We start from the raw sequence: 18,616 nt of genomic DNA, 5'->3' as shown, positions 1-18,616 counted from the left end.
TTGTGGCCAGTTGTGACCGTGAGATAGTAGGGGCAGTGGGTTTGTTTTATTGTTCTGAACATTCAATGGTCCTTGTTAATGTAGCATGGATGCACCAGTACTATTAATCATTTATAATGCGCACAACATAAACTGAAACAGCGAATTTTCGTTGAGGTAACAGGTGTTTGTATTATCCAGGTCAATTGTATTTATTTCTTTAAACTTTGAAGGATGAAACGTGTGTAGGCCCTGATTTGCTTACTATTCATACAGTGGCTAATCTTCCCTGTGGAAGTTAGGCCTCCAATAACGCTGAGGCTTGGGGCACAAAACTATCTTCCTCCCTTAGGGGAGAAAGGAGTGGTCTTGGAAGACCAGGTGAATGCTTCCAAGACTTCAGAAACTCAACCACAAATCTCAGTAGTGAGCTTTGGACACACCAAGCTAACATAGTGAGGCAGGAGGGGGACATTTTGGTTGAAAAACTCCCTCAAAACGCCTGTGCTAGAGCGTGTAAATATCTATATAGATGATAAAGAAAGAAATTGACCATGATATTATTCACCCTGTAGCCAGTCTGCTGATGGCGCAGTGGATTCCTGAATGACAGCTTGACTGAAGGGGGCTGAGAGGTAAAGATGGAAGTAGAATCAGCCAGTTCTTTGCTGACAAGGGCAGGGCACTGTGCCCTAAGTGCTGTGGGCAGATCACTGTGCGTCCCCTACCTTCTGCTTTTAGGGCATTGTTACATTTCTCCAGCTATTCCATTGTTTTACAGACTCTTTCATGAACCCCGTAAATTATTATGCACAAAAAAGCGCAGCCAATGTGTACATACGATAATAACAGATATGTACATACAATAATAACAAATATAAGTGGATGTGTGAATTCTCCATTGCACCTCTTTAGCCTTGTCTCAGCTTGAATGGCCAGCCACCATGAGGGGCGTCATGTCTTCTGGGCGCATTGCAGATGGTGACCAGAAGGCCCCATCGCACTTGTCTAAATTGTGCGTTACTGGGCAAATCACAGCGTCCTTTCATTATCTGCCAACTTGGGAATACTCGCAAGCATGTCAAGGCCAATGCTGTGCGCTTTACTTAAACTGGAATAATTATAATGTGCGTCAACGCTGCCCCATGCAATTCCGGTTTCTTTCTGGAAAAAAAATACTTCGTTTGTCATAATTCTTTTTCAGAGGTGCAATTAAGAGTCCTACTCCTTTGTTGTAGAGGAACATGAAACGCTCTCCAAAGAGCAGAGGGGGTGGATATTTGTGTACTTTTCCGCAAGAGCTCCCGCAGGGGCACAGCTTCTTCAAATGATGAAGAGGATGGCTCTGCAGGGAGCAGAGCTGGCGAGGAGGAGACCGCGGAAGTGCACAGTAGTGCAATACCCAGGCCGCTGCCTCCTCGTTGCGCACAGCGGAGTTTGTGATGGCGCACACACAACGGCTGCTTACCTGAGGCTCCTGTCGGGATGGGTACCGAAAGGAACACCTCGACGCATGGAAAGGAGTGGGGTTAGGATAAAAAGGGTCGGGGCGGCACCGAAAAGCCTCAGTGGCGTTACTAAACTCGATACATAGAGGAATTGTGGCTTCAGCATACACGACACCGAAGTGCGCTTGAATTCACGCAGTAACTCCGAAGACATGGCGGCAAGAGCACCTTCTAAGCTTTCAGTTGTGTGCTTTGAGGTTTTTTGTCCTTTAGTACTTATGAAAAAAGATGATAAATTAGTTTTTATATCTGAGGAGTATTGTAGCTGCCCTTTAACGGCCACAGTGCGAAGAGTGGCTGGTTATTTACTTAGGCGGGGTCACGATAGGAACACAGAAAACAATCCCACACCAACCTCAAGGATGCAGGTTTTAGTTGGATGGAATGGACATCTTATAAAATGTGTACTGCCAGTTTTAAAATATGACAGGCACTATTGGCAGTGAACCCATGATGTTGCATAGACACAAGGAGCCTACAACGTATAGTATTTAAAAGCCCACTCAGTGGAATGTTGCAAAAGCATATATAGGTTTGCATCGTTAAATAACGAAAAGGAGGGGTAATGTAATCTTTTCGTCTTTCCTGATCTCACATACTTGTGCATGTTTTGGGATCTCTTTTGTGTTTTTAGCATTTTGCTGTTTGTGGTGTCGTTGATAGCCTAGGCGTGTCTGCCTGTGCGCATTCCACATCCACCTGGTGAAAAAATACAGCCATCCACCCATATGGCGGGCTAAAAACCTCTGTATCTCGTTGCATTCCTGTTGACTTGCTGTCAAGCAACACATACCATTCAGGGTGGTGCTCTTGGTCGATATGGTTGTCAACTCTGGGCACATATTTTTATGGGAGTTCAGATGATAGTCCCCACTGTATTTAATGCGATTTCTGAACTGTTACCTTACCGTAGCTTCTGTGGACACACCAGCCTAATTAACGTGCCTGTACCTCTGTGTTGAAAACTTTTTTTATTGCATCCTGCCTCATATTTATTTTAAACCAAACTATTAAAGTACATTTTTCAAAACAAATCCTAGTGCCAAGGGCTAGAAAGCGGTTCGAATCGAGCAAAAAAACATTCACATGCAATAATGTATCCAATATCCTACTGCCCTTTATCCGAATGTTTTCTTCTGTACTGACTACGTAAACAGAATCTGTCAATATGCAAACTTCCCCTGAATGTTCCTCGGAGAAAAAACATTTTCAGTCAACTAAGAAAACTATGATTTTTCCCCAAAAATATTTTTTGATTCACAAAGCTTTTTTCCGTGAGTTGTTTTGTACTATTGACTTGGATGTGACTTACCTCCTTGAATACCCAAGTTGTTAATAACTAAAAAAAAATGCTTTGTGAATTGGACGGTTAATATTTAATTCTGGACAGTTTAAGCCCCTCCCAAATTATTTTTTGGGATTTGACCCCATGTCAGCTACCAGATCTTTAGCCCTACCCACAATCCGGTATTTGTATTACAGACAGGGCAGCGCAAGCAGGCCCTGGCCCAGGGCGTACACCTTTAGAGGGGCGCAGGAGCTGGGTGCGGTAGTCTTCTTCCAAGTGGCTCCAAAGAGACGTGCATTGAAACACTTTCTTGAGGCTGCTGGTGCTGTTTCTGCCTATAGCCTGCTGCTTCTCTTCTCACGACTCAATTTCTTGCCCCCTACCATTTGTTCAACTCACAGAAGGTTAAAGATGACGAATGCGAAGGGGAGCCACATTTGATTTCGCCGAGCATGCTTTCTTATCGAAGGCCAGCTCTGATTTACACCCCACAAAAGATAGTCCACACTAATGATGACCTTGATTGGCTGGCAACTTAGCGGCTTTCCTACTGCTTTGGCTTCTTCTGACGCATGAAACAGTCGTGCGCTCGAAAGTTAACGTATATTCACGTTCCCACAATGAAGGGACCGCGCTTTATTTTTATTGTCTGCCTCTATTTGAGTTAGCAGTTGCAATGTTTTGGGGGCATCGCAAGGGTTTTGCGCACTGTGGCAAAGCAAGCCTCGGCTGCACCTGCAGCAGGTGGCATGTTGAGCCAGCGAGCAGCGCAGAGGTCGCAGCAAAACATCTTGCATGATGTACTCGTTGCCATGTTGCCATTGTGGGCAGCTTTTCAGTATCCCTTTCGACCCACTGTTTTGGTATGCGCTGAGTGTTTCCCTAGGACGTTTAACGACACTAGTTTGGGAAAAAGAAAAAGCCAGGTGCCTTCTATTGGGGCAGACTAGAATGTCGAAAGTTCTGCAGACCACGTATTGCCCATAGCTCAGAAGGGAAGACTGCTGAATGGAGTAAATCAGTTGAGTGTTCCTGTCTGCTGATTTGAAGGAACACCGAGCACGCGGAAAACGCAGAGCTTTTGTATTCACTCCTTCGGCGGATAAAATACCCCCACCCTCAGGAATGCCGTACACATTTACCTATCTGAATAAACCAAAAGAAAGACCTTACAACCACCGCTGTCCCCCAAAGAATTCGCTGTGGCTCGGAGCATCGACGCGGCTGCCTAATATTTATAAACAGTGAAGCGCGCACGCTGCTGCCTCGGCCCGTGCGCGCGCCCTGCTCGCAGCGCAGGGCACGGCTGAAGGGCTCCGAGCGGTTACGTAATCCCAGCAGCGCGAGCCTACGTGCGCGGCCTGCAGGCTGCAGCTTGGTTTCTGTTTCTTATGTTTTTGTCGCTGGTACAGTGGCGGAGCGGAGCGTCTCTTAGGAGGGGCGAGGAGACTAGCGACAAACCCGTGCTTCTGAGGTCTGGTTGGGCATCGAGAGACGCCCAGACAGAATCAAATGTATGTGTAATTTGGGGAAATTTACAGTGCTGTCGAAAAGCAGGATGATTTCACACTGGAACAATAGTGCGTCACATGTTGGATTTGTTCTTGCGAAACGCCGTTTGGTAGTGTGGCGTGATAAGACTGCGGGGACTGTTGAGAAGCGTGGACAGCTTACAGTTTTCTAACGTCTGTGCATGACTACCTACTCCTGTCCATGTGTTTTTTTCTTTCGCATTCTGGGACCTGCAGTCCCTATTTTATAATGAAATAAAGAACATTATAAGTCGCAGAATGCAAGGAAAAAACCTGAACTAGAGCGGCTAGGCATGGGTGGGCACTGGGAAACGTGGAAGCTGTGGAAAGCAGCGATTGAGCCTGTCATATGGTATCTTTAGTAAGCCTGTTATTTTTTAGTGATGAAAATTGGGTATGAAGCGCAGGTAGTTATGTATGGCACTACAAAATGTTTACATAGCAGTTTCATCACCAAGGGAGGTGCTCGCTTTGCAAGTGCTCACCTGACTTGCGTTGGTCCCCCGGGAACCCTAGCAAAGAGGTGGTGACATGGCAGATGACCCGCCTCACTTGCTTTTACAGAGTCACCCGTGTCTACAATTCTATATGTTATGTATGACTCTTAGAGTACAAACAACGTAAATGACGTATTCTAAATCCGGTTATTCACTGTATTTGCCTTGTTTTCTCTGTTATAAATGCAGCCCAAGCTGTGCTTGGCTTATTCACTGTTGTGATGTGGCAGCAGCAGTGTTGGTATGTGATAAAGTCATTCCAAAGCTGCGCTAACAGAGCACTTTTAGAGCCTGTCAGCGCAGCGCTGGCTCTTTACTTCAACGAAGAGCAGATAGCAGATACACATATTTCTCCAGCTGTCATCCTCCAAAATAATAATGCTGGAAAAAAAAGTCCTGGTTTAAATTTGGGTGAGTGAAGTCTTATGTGGTTGAAGCCGCACAGTCCTTCAACCTCACAGTTGAATGGGGTGGATGTCATAAAGGGTATTGAGTCCTGGGTATCCTCTGTAAGTTTGTACTTACTCTCAGCATCTTTCAGTGTTGTCTTCTTCAAAGTTTTGTAGAAGTCTGGGGCTTGAACTGCAGGCTGTGGAGTTTACTGCCATGGATGCTAAAGTGGTATCCCTCAGGTCCCATTGAGTGTCAGATAAATGTCTCATGAGGTATTATTTTTTTCTGGCTTACATTCTTCCCTTCCGTTGATTTTTTTGAATAATGACATTCCTGGTGTTGGTAACAATTCCTCGGGCATAACGATGCCTTTGCTATCCAGCACGGTAAAGGGAGGGGAATGACAAGGCATCCATCCATACTTGCTTCTCGTGGTCACACGTTAGGTGTGACCATTGATTTTAGCGCTGTCCTTCAGTCTTTATCTGCTTAGGAGGAATAATGGAAGGCTATCCGTCAGTGTTAAATAAATGAACATGTTCACAAGTTGCACAGTTAAATGTGAGCACTGAACTTATTCTCTTGTGGACCCCCCATACCTTCAAATAGTGTCTGGTGCCAAGTATGTCCTTCAATTCACGTCTGTGTACTTGATCATAAGTAGATAAGCTTCAGCGTCTCAGTTGTGTTACAGAATATTAGTGTGCTAGTCACTGCCTATGTTAGAAATATTTTCACAGATATTTTGCTGGTGCAATGCTTTCTTTTGTCTTTGAATGTGACCTGAGTGGTAAGGTACTGCACCCCATATTCATACATATTCGTTAAGGTCTGGATGAGCTTTAGTTTGGCTGTAGATGACTGAATTTCTCACATTCCATGTCATTAACTGTACTCCTGTGTCCATAAAAGCTATAATTTAGTGGCCTTAAATGGTTACTTTGCATTGCAGATGTGAAATCACAAATATGTCCCAAGTCAGTATGGCTCAACTCTGATGTTTATTTAGCTATGAATGTACAAATTTCCCTTTATTATACTTTCAACTCTGCACGATTTGCCCGTGTTGTTCAGTTTGATAGGTGGTCAGTCTTACCTGGCAGGCAACCCACTGTAACCACACATGGGCTTGTATCACTTATTGCAGTGCTCAGTCCCTTTCTTTGTCTGTGGACTCACACACCACATCTGCCACATTTTGAGTGACAGACGTGTCTGCGAAGGCCATTTTGATATGCATTGTATTTGTGACTGACAGTTTGTGTGATCAACCTTGTTTCCACAACTAGCAAGTGAGGTATCTGGTTCTTTCTGTATGAACCATTGCTTATCTGCAACCCTGGATGACTTGTTCCTGCATCTATTCCTGAGGGTCAGTTGATATATACTTGCGGACAAGTTCCCTTGGTCCTTCATGAACTTTGTCTATTGCCTGCTTCTGCATGGCTCGTTGCAACGCAATCAGTTATAACTAGGCTTTGGAGTAGCCTTTGAGAGCTATCACAGCTGCCCTACAGCCCTGGTGCTACACATGGTAATGATTTGTGCGTGGGTATTCTCATCGTAAAAAAGGGCAGGAATAGGAATCACTTTGAACCACATCAGTTTCATTGGTTGTCAAGTACAATTGCCTTCACAAGCCCTTCACTAATGGCTGCCATAGTGGTGGCATGCAAGTTGGCGCTGCTTAGGGGTAGTAGGCTGGTGGATGCACGGAATTACCACTTCTTCATTCTGTTCCTTCTTTGTATTCAGTGCCCACTCCGCTATTCATTTCAGTGCATGTGTAGGGTTTGATCAACAAATACATCCGTGATCCACCTAAAATGAAGTGAACTATAATATAACTACTAGAGCCCATTATAAAAAACAATGGACACGGGCCTTTCAAAGGGCACACCCTTTTGGGAAATCAGTCTCACATAGGGCTGCTCGTATCGTAGCAATACATAATTGGCAAATTCAAGGGGGTGGGTAAGGTAAGAACTAGAAAGTTCCATATCAGTTTGAGAAAGGACGCACGAGTTTGGAAATAATATGCAAGTCAAATACTATTTGTGGTTTCTCAACAGAAAACAGTGTTTCCTTTGCGGTCCAAACGAGAAGACTTCTGTTTTATGAAGGTCCATTTACCTCCTTATAAAAACATGTTTTGTTGAGTGATCGGTTTTGCCGCCGATCTGCTTCTCAGATCATCAACGTGGACAAAGCAATGCGCTCGTGACTTCTGCAGAAATGCCGCGTTTGGTACTTCCTCTTCGTTATCATGTGTGCACAACGTGCTTTGTTTTACGGTAAAGAAGGTGAAATGAGAACAGAGACTAAGTCACCAGTTCCAGCAGCATTCTGTTTTTACAATTTCGTGACAGCTTTTTTCGCTGTGATTTTTCGCCAGTGAAGGCTGAGTGACTCAGCCTCCTGCTGTAAAGTTTCTGTTTTACTTTCTTATGAAGTTGTATGCACGATTTTGTCTTTAGACTGGTAGTTCTGTAACAGTAACTAGGAGGCATCCTTCTAAACCGGTGTGAGGCGGAAGCAAATGGTGTGTTTCCTGGCACATCGCGTTATGTCTCTGTGCTCCAGTTTACATTTTTCGCCTGGCTTTGGAGATTACAGGAAAAAAGATAACCGTCTCGTACTAATCAGAGCTAAATATATATATATATATATATATATATATATATATATATATATATATATATATATATATGTGTGTGTGTATGTATTATATATATATAATCAGTTGTGTCTATGCCTTTGAGAATGTTGCGTTGTGTGCACGTTTTGTTTGCCCTTACTTGGTTTCTGTTGTGCAGCTGTCTTCATGTAGCTCTCAAAATTGCTCGAAATGTCTGGCTGCTGTATAGTTTTACCGAGTTCAATATTGTTCCCTCTGCGTATTCTTAATTCGTGAACTTGTGTCTTCATTATCTGACAATCAAGGGCGAAGCTTTCATTGGTGCAGCAGGTGCAGGTCCAGAGATCTGAGGGGCCCACTGAATCCTAATTATTGATGTATTTTGCAATCCAATTTCCTTCCTTGCCCAAAGGCCCACGACACACTGGCTACATTACTTTTGTGAATGTATACACCAAAATACGTTATTGAAAAGATAGTGTGCGCACATTTTCAGCAAGGAAGTGAAGTGCTGGTGTCTCTTCCATGTGCCCAGGCTTCGATTTCTATCCATGACTCACATTAAGAGTTGGAGCTATACACAAATCAAAAGTAGTTGGCGGATACCTAGATATATGCTTTTTGGGGCTTGAGTTTCTGACAGCCACGTTTTGACCTAACGAGGGAATTTATCCTTCCACGTGCCAGTTTCATGTGTGGAAACAGCAGTGTTCCATTAATTCTTTTGGGAACTCTGTGAGAATGAAGTGATGAAGTTTAAATGGAAACGTCACTTGATGAATTGCCAAGCCAGGGAAGGGCCTTTAATAGTGTTGGAAGCTTTTTTTAAAAGGTGTGCCGGCCTATTAGCCATTCCTTAGTGAGAGCCTGGGATTCCTTAAGACTTTGTGGAGTAGTTTTGCATAAACAGGTGGAAACGCCCACAGCGCCTCCGCATTTCGTGTGATTCATACTTTATATTGTAAGTGGTGGAATGTAAACAAGCTGGCTGTCCTGGGTGCGAAGAAATGATAATAAAAGCAGACAGTTTCGGATTCATTTCAGAAGATTTATGGAAGGCCGTTTTTTCTTTCTTCTTGCTGAAAGGCCCCAATGTCCATTCATGTTTGATATGTGGTAGTAGATGACAACTTTCAGGCATGGCCTAGATCTTTGTGGCCAGTACAGAAAAACTGCAGTCCAACATCTTTGTGCAAGTTGTCATCTACTGTTCAAGCAAACATAAATAAATATTACCTTCAAATTAGGATGCACTTCGGAATTGGGAGTACTTACGGAACTGCCGTGGTAAGGCTATTCCACTGAGAGCATCTCCCTTGAGCATGGAGGATTGATTTAAAAATTCTTTAACAGGAAAAAGAAAAAATACCAGAAAAATATAGATTTTTAGTAATTCTGCTTATGTAAAATAATAGTATATACTGATAAACCATAGATTATCAATTCACTGTCTTTGTTGTGCCATTCTGATTGAAAATGTGCTTTTATCTAGCCCAACCTAAGTTGCGTCATTGAAATCATGTTAGCTCATTAGGCTCTTCTGTCCTCTGCCGTGAAAGTCCGATTTCCAAATTTGCCATTATTTGCCTTTCATACTGATAACAATGTGGGCCACTCGGGAGAAATGCAGATTTGTGCACTTTTTTTTTCAAAACAGTTTTAAAAAATGTTGCACAGCGTTTAAAACAAAATATTTGTGCATTTGTTTTGAAAGTGCAAAATTGCTGCAACCTGGAGATTCTGATGAGGGAACACATAAAGCAAAACCTTGTGATATCGATGACACACTAGAGACTTGTCAGAAAGCCATAATTTCATTTTGAGGAATTCGAATGAAATAACAGCCTTTTATGAAGTGTATAAAGGTGGCAAACAGAGTACTTGTTCTTGTACCACGATGTGCAATTGACTTGAAAGCCTAGGACAAAAAACAATATTTGTTTTCTTATGCCTTTCTGTAGCAGAGATGAAGTTAATAGGTGTGGTGTTTTGATTGTCTGCTAGGTACTCCTCGAAAGAACGAGCTGCAATGTAGACAGCACGCAGGGTTCGTACTCATTATTCAGGCTCCTTATTTAGGAAGGGCACATTAATTACTGAATGCTTTGTTGACTTGAACAGGTTTGTTTGTGACCGCCTTGTTAATCATAGTGGGTGGAAGAAGTTGTCTTTAATGGCAGGGTGGCTGGATGTAAGTATGGAGGATGAGTATTAATGGCCCTAATACTAAGAAGAGTTGGCGTTGTTGCTGGGAGAACGTGATAATACTTGAATGCAGTGGATCAATGTAGAGCAAGATAATTAGTATCCATGCTGATACTATGGTTTTGCTGAAGGTTTGTATTCAATGTAATATCCAGATTATAAACTGGCTATAGATCCGGAATTCTGTGTATACTGAGTAGTACAGATTAAATAATGTCATGTAGATAAGAATGCTGCTCGTTGTTTCAGAACTGTAAGCCAAACAAATACTAATTCCAGAAAATTCGAAACACATTTGCTGTTTTTTATGGCTTTGTTTGGGTTTACAAATGTTTTTTCTTCTGTATTAAGCCTCTCTCTTTACACCAGTAGCCTAGCTTGTATGTAAAGCCAAACCCTATCAAAAACCTAAACTGGTTATAAAAATTGAGGCGCGGTAGGTGCAAGACTCCTGCGTTCCAATTTCTTCACGACAGAAAATTCACTCAACCTAACCAATGAGAACTTATATTAAATAGCTTGGATGCCTTCAGATACTTCACCGAGCTGTTTTACATCGCTCCAAAAACAAAGGATCGGCTCTTCATAAGTCAGGTACATCTTCCAGATTCTTCTCCTCCAGAATACCTGACCCATCCCTGAGGTTTATCTTTCCAATAAACTCTGAAGACCTTTGTGTATCAGAAGGCTTGCTGTAAGAGATCGGTGTCCTAATTCTTCCTCTAGTTTCACATACAGGATTTGAGAAGCATGTTCAGTTATCAGAGTGCTTCACACTGCCTTCATGGTTTTCTTATGCCTCTGCACATGACAATTCAGTAAATAAAAAAGGCATATCACACCCCTGCTTCAACAAAAACATTTTTCTTTTCCAAACCACAAAAGTCCCAAAATTACTCAACCCACTAGTACTGGTAGAAGATGCACCCCAACCGAGAGGCAACACCTTTGTTAATAGTATTGATGAGATTACAATATAGCTGATACAAAAAAGTTTCAGTCTGCAATGGCCTACTTTGTTGCACGAGGCAGTGGTGTGTTTCGTTCAAGGTATGGGGGTGGATTCTATAAATTATTCACATATATTTTAATCTTGGTTCATGTGTAGTGGAGCCTGACTGAGTGCATGCAGTAGCCAATATGTATACTTCAGTTGGAGAAATGCAGAACACGTGTGTAAGAGCAGGAATAGTATGCAGGACTCTTAAGCTTCTTTGGGTAGAAGTTAAAAATGGGACCCTACATTCCACCTAGTTATTGGTTTTTTTAGCAGGCTTTTTGAAAGATATATGAGGCTTAGAACCCATCCAAACTATCTTTTACCTTGCTTCTTTCAACATCTCCCAGTCCCTCAATCATGCCTCTAACCTTGAGACCGCTTCCACTATCTCAGATTTGTAGACAAGTTGGGGGCCAACTTCAAAACGTATCTCAGACAGAAGTGCTTTGGAAAAGGTACTGGAAATGCAGGATTGTTTACTATGCAGTTGATCAGATATAGTTGAGGTACATCTTGCACTCCCCTCTTTAATATATAATTGGAGAATTTGGAGCTCTGTTGGTACGAATAGCATTTTCACCCATGGGTAAACGACGACACCCACTTATACATTATGGTATAATTGTGACAAATATCCAATGACTTGGTGGCTGTCTTAAGTGCCTTCCTTTCTTCTACGTGCCTCTCCGTCCTCTACACTGGATCTCTCTTTCTGCCTCCGATAATGTGACCCAAACCCTTGTTCTTTCTTAAGGTTCGTTATTTTATTGCTGCTGCTTTTTTGTAATTACATTTCTAGAAGAGTCTGAACAGCTTCTTTCATACTGAAACTAGTATGAAAATATAAATACTTGTTCATCACAAAATTATATTTAGGCAGTAGTGTTGATGGATGCAACATGCCCCTTGTTGGTCTCCTGGAAGTGTTTGTCGGATGTTAAATGTTTTCCCCCATCCGTCACCTGCTTGATCATGGGGACCAGATGTATGATGGATTTGCCCAGATTCCTTTATTTTCTTCCATTTCTCCACTTCCATGCTGAGGTTATTTTTATGACATGCTGCATTGCTTACTAAGGTGTTCCTGATTACTTCAAGGACTCATTGGTAATTTCTGGTGGCCTGTGCTTCCTTCTCAACAGTCCTAGCCTTAGATGTGAAATCTGTCTCGTCAAGAAATTCAGAATGCACTGTCAGGTTTTCTCAGCCTAAATCTAAAGACTGTGGAATTGTTTCCCTCCTAATTTGAATTCCATTTCTTTCTGCTTTTCTGTTTCGCTGGCAGTTCTACATTCAACCCCCTTGTCACCATTTCTAAACAAGTTTATAAAAATTCTAAAGTAGTGTGCAGGTGCTCAATCTATGTAGTGCCTGCCTAACTCTCAGTCACTGGTGTGCTCACCGTATGTGTCATAAGAACATTGTGTCCAAAGATGCTATAAAAACCTTACTAGTGATAAATTCGTGTTCAAGAAAAGTAAAGAAAGTAAAAAAGGTGTGATAGGACGACAGCGCCTCACGGAAGCAGCCCCAACGAGGTATGTGTAGACTGGTACTCGCCTACTACCTCCTGTTGTCATCATCGGTCGCTGCCGCCCAAACAGAAATAGTAAAGGTGGAACAGAAATGTGTAATATACTGCGCTCGAACCCTACGTGATAGTCCTAGTGACTCCTATCCTATCAAGCAACCTAGGTGTTGCAGTAGTGTGTACTAATCTACAAAAACAGGAAGTGTCGACCCAAATTTGGTGAGTTGAGCCTGATCAGGGCTCAAGTCACTCAGAAGTAAAACCGAGCAGCATAACACTAGCTTTGTGGTGCTTTTATTCTCAGCTGTGTCGCTTGCTCATTTAAAAACCGACATGTTTCGTTGCCGTATTACTTTACCGGCAACTTCATCAGGGCTTGGGTCGACTGGTCTCTCTGCAAACGCTAGTGTGTACCAGCGATATCTTTAAATCAGCGCCTCATCAGTCTGAGCCTCGGGTCGTCACTCGCCCTCGATCGAGGGCGAGTGACGACCCGAGGCTCAGACTGATGAGGCGCTGATTTAAAGATATCGCTGGTACACACTAGCGTTTGCAGAGAGACCAGTCGACCCAAGCCCTGATGAAGTTGCCGGTAAAGTAATACGGCAACGAAACATGTCGGTTTTTAAATGAGCAAGCGACACAGCTGAGAATAAAAGCACCACAAAGCTAGTGTTATGCTGCTCGGTTTTACTTCTGAGTGACTTGAGCCCTGATCAGGCTCAACTCACCAAATTTGGGTCGACACTTCCTGTTTTTGTAGATTAGTACACACTACTGCAACACCTAGGTTGCTTGATAGGATAGGAGTCACTAGGACTATCACGTAGGGTTCGAGCGCAGTATATTACACATTTCTGTTCCACCTTTACTATTTCTGTTTGGGCGGCAGCGACCGATGATGACAACAGGAGGTAGTAGGCGAGTACCAGTCTACACATACCTCGTTGGGGCTGCTTCCGTGAGGCGCTGTCGTCCTATCACACCTTTTTTACTTTCTTTACTTTTCTTGAACACGAATTTATCACTAGTAAGGTTTTTATAGCATCTTTGGACACAATGTTCTTATGACACATACGGTGAGCACACCAGTGACTGAGAGTTAGGCAGGCACTACATAGATTGAGCACCTGCACACTACTTTAGAATTTTTATAAACTTGTTCATAGGGTAGGTCTTGGTGTATTTCAGGATTTTGAGTGGGGGGCCACCTACCCTTTAAACCCCCTAGGCTCCCTTGTTGTGTAAACCATTTCTAAACAATCTGTTACTATTAAACCAGATTACCTGTACTTTGCAAAAGGTTAACAAATTGTTGTGTGTTTTGTTTGGTAGATGAGGAATGTTATAGTTATTTGTAAATGGAACGGAATTGACATGAGTAACCGCAAAAATCATTCAAGTAACTTGTAAGTAATGGGTTTGAGTAACCAGTAAATTTAAATTGAGTAACTAGAAGAATTAGCTTCAGTAACTAGAACTTTTAGCCTGAACCACTATAAGAATTAACTTGAGGAACTCTGAAATTGACTTGAGTAAGGAGAATTAACTTTAGTACTAGATAAACGGACGTCAAATAATCTGGTAAATTGATCTGAGTAATTAACAGAATGGAGATGAGTAAAGTAGTAAACTGCCTACTTGGCCTTGCTTTTGACAAATGAACGACCAAATAGTGGGTATGGACTGCATTTTATTCTTGAGAGAGATGTTGATAGCACCACAGGCCATGTATTTTGGCTAGGTAACAGTTACTGCTTGTTGAAAGAGGATTTGGTTGGAGTTGATGGTGTGGGGATGGAATATTTACATAAGAAGTGTCATGCCAATAAATCAATGCTGACAGTTCATCAAATAAACCCATGACGGAACAAGCCTTAATCCTCTTTGCTTTTCAGTGACAACATAATTGCATGCTGTTCCCGATTCCTGCACCTCGCCAGTCTCTAGAATATATATATATATATATATATATATATATATATATATATATATATATATATATATATATATATATATATATACATACATACACACACACACACACACACACACACACACACACATATATATATATACACACATATTAAACCTTTCTTAGATTGCTGTTCGATCCGGCAATTGTTTTATCGCCACTCTCAAGATGAAGAAGGGTAGATTGTGTTTGATGAGGTGATAGATTTCAGCAGTGGTTTTTTCTTCTTTAAATACATTCCATTATTTCACAGTAGAACGTGTCTAAGGTGCAAGTATTGGCAGCATTTTTTTTTTTTTACATTTGCGAATGACGCGTTTAATATAGCAAACTTTTGTACTGTCAGGAAGGAGGCTTTTTAGCTTTTGTACATCTGAGATTGTTGAAGATTTGAAATGGGTTTTAAAAATGGGCAGCAAAAATCAATGTTCTTCAGACGCCTGTCCAAAGGAAGCCCTGCGTCTCCTAACTTTAACCCTTTTGTTAATATAAGGTTGTAAGGGGGATTTGGGTAAGGCTCACTCATTGGTGTGTACTGTACTCCTCTGTCAGAAGATATAGCATCGTCTACAATGCATGATTTATATTTAGATCATTTATCAAGAATACATTTCCTGCAACGTTTGGACGAAAACAGTTGTGTATATTGTGTCTCCAACTAAATACACGTGGATGGCAGATAAAGACAGCAGGGCCTGGTATGCTGAGCACAAGCTAGCTGAACATTTAAAGTGTCTCCAAATTGCAATAGTCAGAATTGGTGTAAATTTGTTACCAGTGCCTACAAATACAGATATCTGGTTCAACCTCTAAATAAAAACAAGTTATTTATTATTATTTCACTGAAACTAATCAAACAATGAACGTTAAAACATATTCAGGGGCATCCTTTCCTGGTGTTTGCTACGTTTGTCTCGTTTCTTCTCTTGGCCTCCACATGGCCACAGTTGTCTTTGCTGACTTGTTTAATTGGCCAACTGGCAGACATTTAGAAGCGATTTAAGACATCATGGAAAATACTAGTAAGCCGAACTCGAGGTGGATATGTTATGTAAATAAGGCAACGGCCCTCTCTCACGCCTCCCTCAAGCTATTTGCCAAAAGCTGGACTCGTTTAAAGACTCTTCTTACTGTGTCTTTTTTGCCACGTTCATTACGATACTCGGCACATTATAGTTGTCCTAATTAGAAAGGGAATGTGAATGAGACTGGCATACACGCCAACATCGCAAACTTCAAACGAGGGGCCCCCTTTGGCCCAAGGGTGGGCTGTGTTCCAACTCTTTTCAAACAATTTAGTGAGAGATTTGTAAGCGTTATAAAACAACAAAGTACATTCAAAATTAGCATTTTTTCCAAACGAGTTCCTCTCCCTCCTAAGCAGGATAATTGGCAGAGGGGACATGTTTTAAAATAACAGACCTTTGAAGAAAACAAACGTCATATATTTGATATTTCAGTGTATACACGTTTTAATACAGAAGTCAGCAAAGGGCCTATGCACAGGTTTTGTGGAGCGGGATATAGAATAAAGCCAGTTTTATGGGACTTGAAAAGATAAGTAATTCGCTCTTTGTTCTGTGAACAGAATATGTCTTGAGCAACGGCCATTACATTCTGATTTAGTTGTGTCGAAGGGTAGGGCAGGCGGTGTCTGATGTTAGCAGGAGTCAAACGTAGCTATGGGGGCTCGGCAGACAAGCCTGGGCTTGCAGGGGGGACTGTGGGAGAGACCAGGGTTGTGTGTTACAGTTGGATCTGTTGCTGTTCTGAGCATGATTCCCTCGTAGTAAGGTTGTCTAACACGCTGTCACCTTTCTCTCTTTCAGCCGAGCGCACCTTCGCCTGTGTTTAGAACGTTTAAAAGCACTGATCCCTTTGGGCCCGGACTGCACCAGGCACACGACGCTTGGGCTGCTAAATAAAGCCAAAACACATATCAAGGTAAGCCCTGCGAACACTTCTTCTTTAGGAACAGTTCGCTGTGTCGTAATACATTTTCCGAAATATTTTGCTCCAGTAAAAATAATGTTAACATGTGGCATGCTTATTTTGGAATGCAAAAAGTTCTGTAGTTCACCTGGAAAAATGCCAAATAGAATTACTGCCAACATGCGACAGGAGAGAGGCAAACAGGGAGAACTAAGAACAATATGGAAGCTATGCGTAAATGTCAAATGTTGCACAATTGCCTTTTTTTTAACGAAAAGAGGAGGCAGGGATGGGTGTTATGGGCACAGAGGATAACCTCTCAGAAAATTGAGGAAAGAAAAATATAAACATTAGACTCGACTATGGACGTGATTTCAGGGAGGATGGTAGCGGAGAAGCATGATCATCTACTGTGCCTCTAGTGACCCAATCCACTACATCCAGAGGGTGGATAATGGTTACATTGCCACCTGTGTAAGCTTCTCTGGCTCCACTGTTCTCCCACCCAACATTGCCATGAAAAGGGGAGCGGATGGTCACAGGCTATGAGAGGTCCTCCCCTACAAAGCTCTTAGGCTGGATTGAGTAACTCATGTGGAGAAACCTTCACCGCCCTTGGGGGAAATTTCGAAATACGGTGGATTTTTCTTGTCTGGCTTAGCAATTTACTGGCTCACTCTTAATTAGTTAATAATGTTCAACGGAGCCCCCAAGAAAAACTCACTCATGTTGTTAGAGCTTCAAATTGGCCTGTAATGCCATCCCTTTTCAGCAGAGTTGGAGCACGTGTGCTGTGTCAATATGCATTGTGTTATTGTAGCAGTATTACCAACACTCTGCTTTGTGCATGCATGGAAATGGTGCGGAGGAGTGTTGAGCATGCTGCGGTTTTGTTTACCAAGCACTTTTTTAAGTGGGGGCTTGGAAGACAATACAATAACGGAAAATATAACATAGTTGTGCAGGGTAGGAGCCAATAAATAAGACTTCCAGTATTGTATGCTACTGTCATGATAAAGCGTCACAGTGTTTTTTAATGACTATTGGTTGGAATGTTGAACCAAGTGAGACAACTTTAGGGCTTGCGGGGTACATAAACTGAGAGGCAACATGTGGTCAAAAGATGTGTATTGTTCATCAAAAACCATTCACTGTTTAGAATAACTGTCACTGTGCGTGTTTAGGGTTTGCTGGGATAGCTCCATCTCCAGTTACCTGTAGTGATCTTTTCACTTGTTTGCTGCAGTTATATTGCTCACCAGACCTCGGAGTTCTGGCTCATGTGGTTTAATGTGAAACCTCTCATATGCAACCTACCTTTTCCCTAGAATCTCTTGTATATTGTGTTGGAAAGATATCTTAATGCCATTTTTGAGACTGCAGTGGGGGCCTGTGGAGTAACTTCAAGGCTTTTTCATGGTCTTATTTATTTATTTTCTACTTGATTTTGTGCTTGATTCAGTTTATGCCGTATACAATCTGTGGCAGTTATCTAGGTGGGCATTAATGAATGATCTGATCAGCTCTGTTTTCTGATTCCTTTAGAGCACCTTTAGTTGGTGGTAAGCTCCTTTGCTTGGTTACTGTGTTGAACAGAATGATGGAGGGTAGACGGGATTCAGAAATCAGGAGAAAGTTTTTAATTTTATGGAGGGCTTTGAGTGGGCTGGGTCTCACCGATGCTGAGCACCGGCAGTTTTTAGGTCTCGCCTAGCGTTGCTGCGCAGCTCGCTCAGCGAGATTTATTGTCATGGAGGACTTTGAGAGAAGGGTTTGAAGCCCCACCCCTTATTTCCATTGGCTTGCGTCACCGTTAATGGTAAACGGTGGGCTGCCATTGGAAATAAGCTTTCTTTGTTGCCTCCTTTTCACTTTTTTGTCCAGCCCACCCGGACTGGCTCGTCTGCTTTCCTTCTGTCGTGAAGGTATTTCTTATCTTTGTGGGAACCATATGTTTTCACTCATCCCCGTAAACACGGGGCTGAGTGAAAACAGATGGCGAGTGCTTGTTTTTTATGCAGATTTCTATAGCGCGAACTCTACCTGAAGGTATTGGAGTGCTTTACATGAGCTCCGGTTACGTTACACAAGGGCACATTCAGGCACAGGGAGATTATGTGATCAGGGCTGCTCAGGAG

At 42.3% G+C, this 18,616-nt stretch overlaps 1 protein-coding gene across 2 annotated transcripts in view; it reads left to right on the top strand.

Annotated features, from left to right (window-relative positions):
* The window catches only part of MXI1 (MAX interactor 1, dimerization protein), a 125,784-nt gene that overhangs the window by 100,143 nt on the left and 7,025 nt on the right, over positions 1-18,616 (top strand). For both annotated transcript variants that reach the window (XM_085603435.1, XM_085603436.1), the window contains exon 4: positions 16,376-16,490. In XM_085603435.1, the coding sequence (XP_085459561.1) occupies positions 16,376-16,490 (115 nt within the window). The remainder of the gene's footprint in view (positions 1-16,375; positions 16,491-18,616) is intronic.

The sequence above is a fragment of the Triturus cristatus genome, chromosome 1_2 (assembly GCF_964204655.1).
Source record: "Triturus cristatus chromosome 1_2, aTriCri1.1, whole genome shotgun sequence".
Taxonomy (NCBI): domain Eukaryota; kingdom Metazoa; phylum Chordata; class Amphibia; order Caudata; family Salamandridae; genus Triturus; species Triturus cristatus.
The sequence above is the reverse complement of the archived record's forward strand: the minus strand, read 5'-3'. Positions and strand labels throughout refer to the sequence as shown.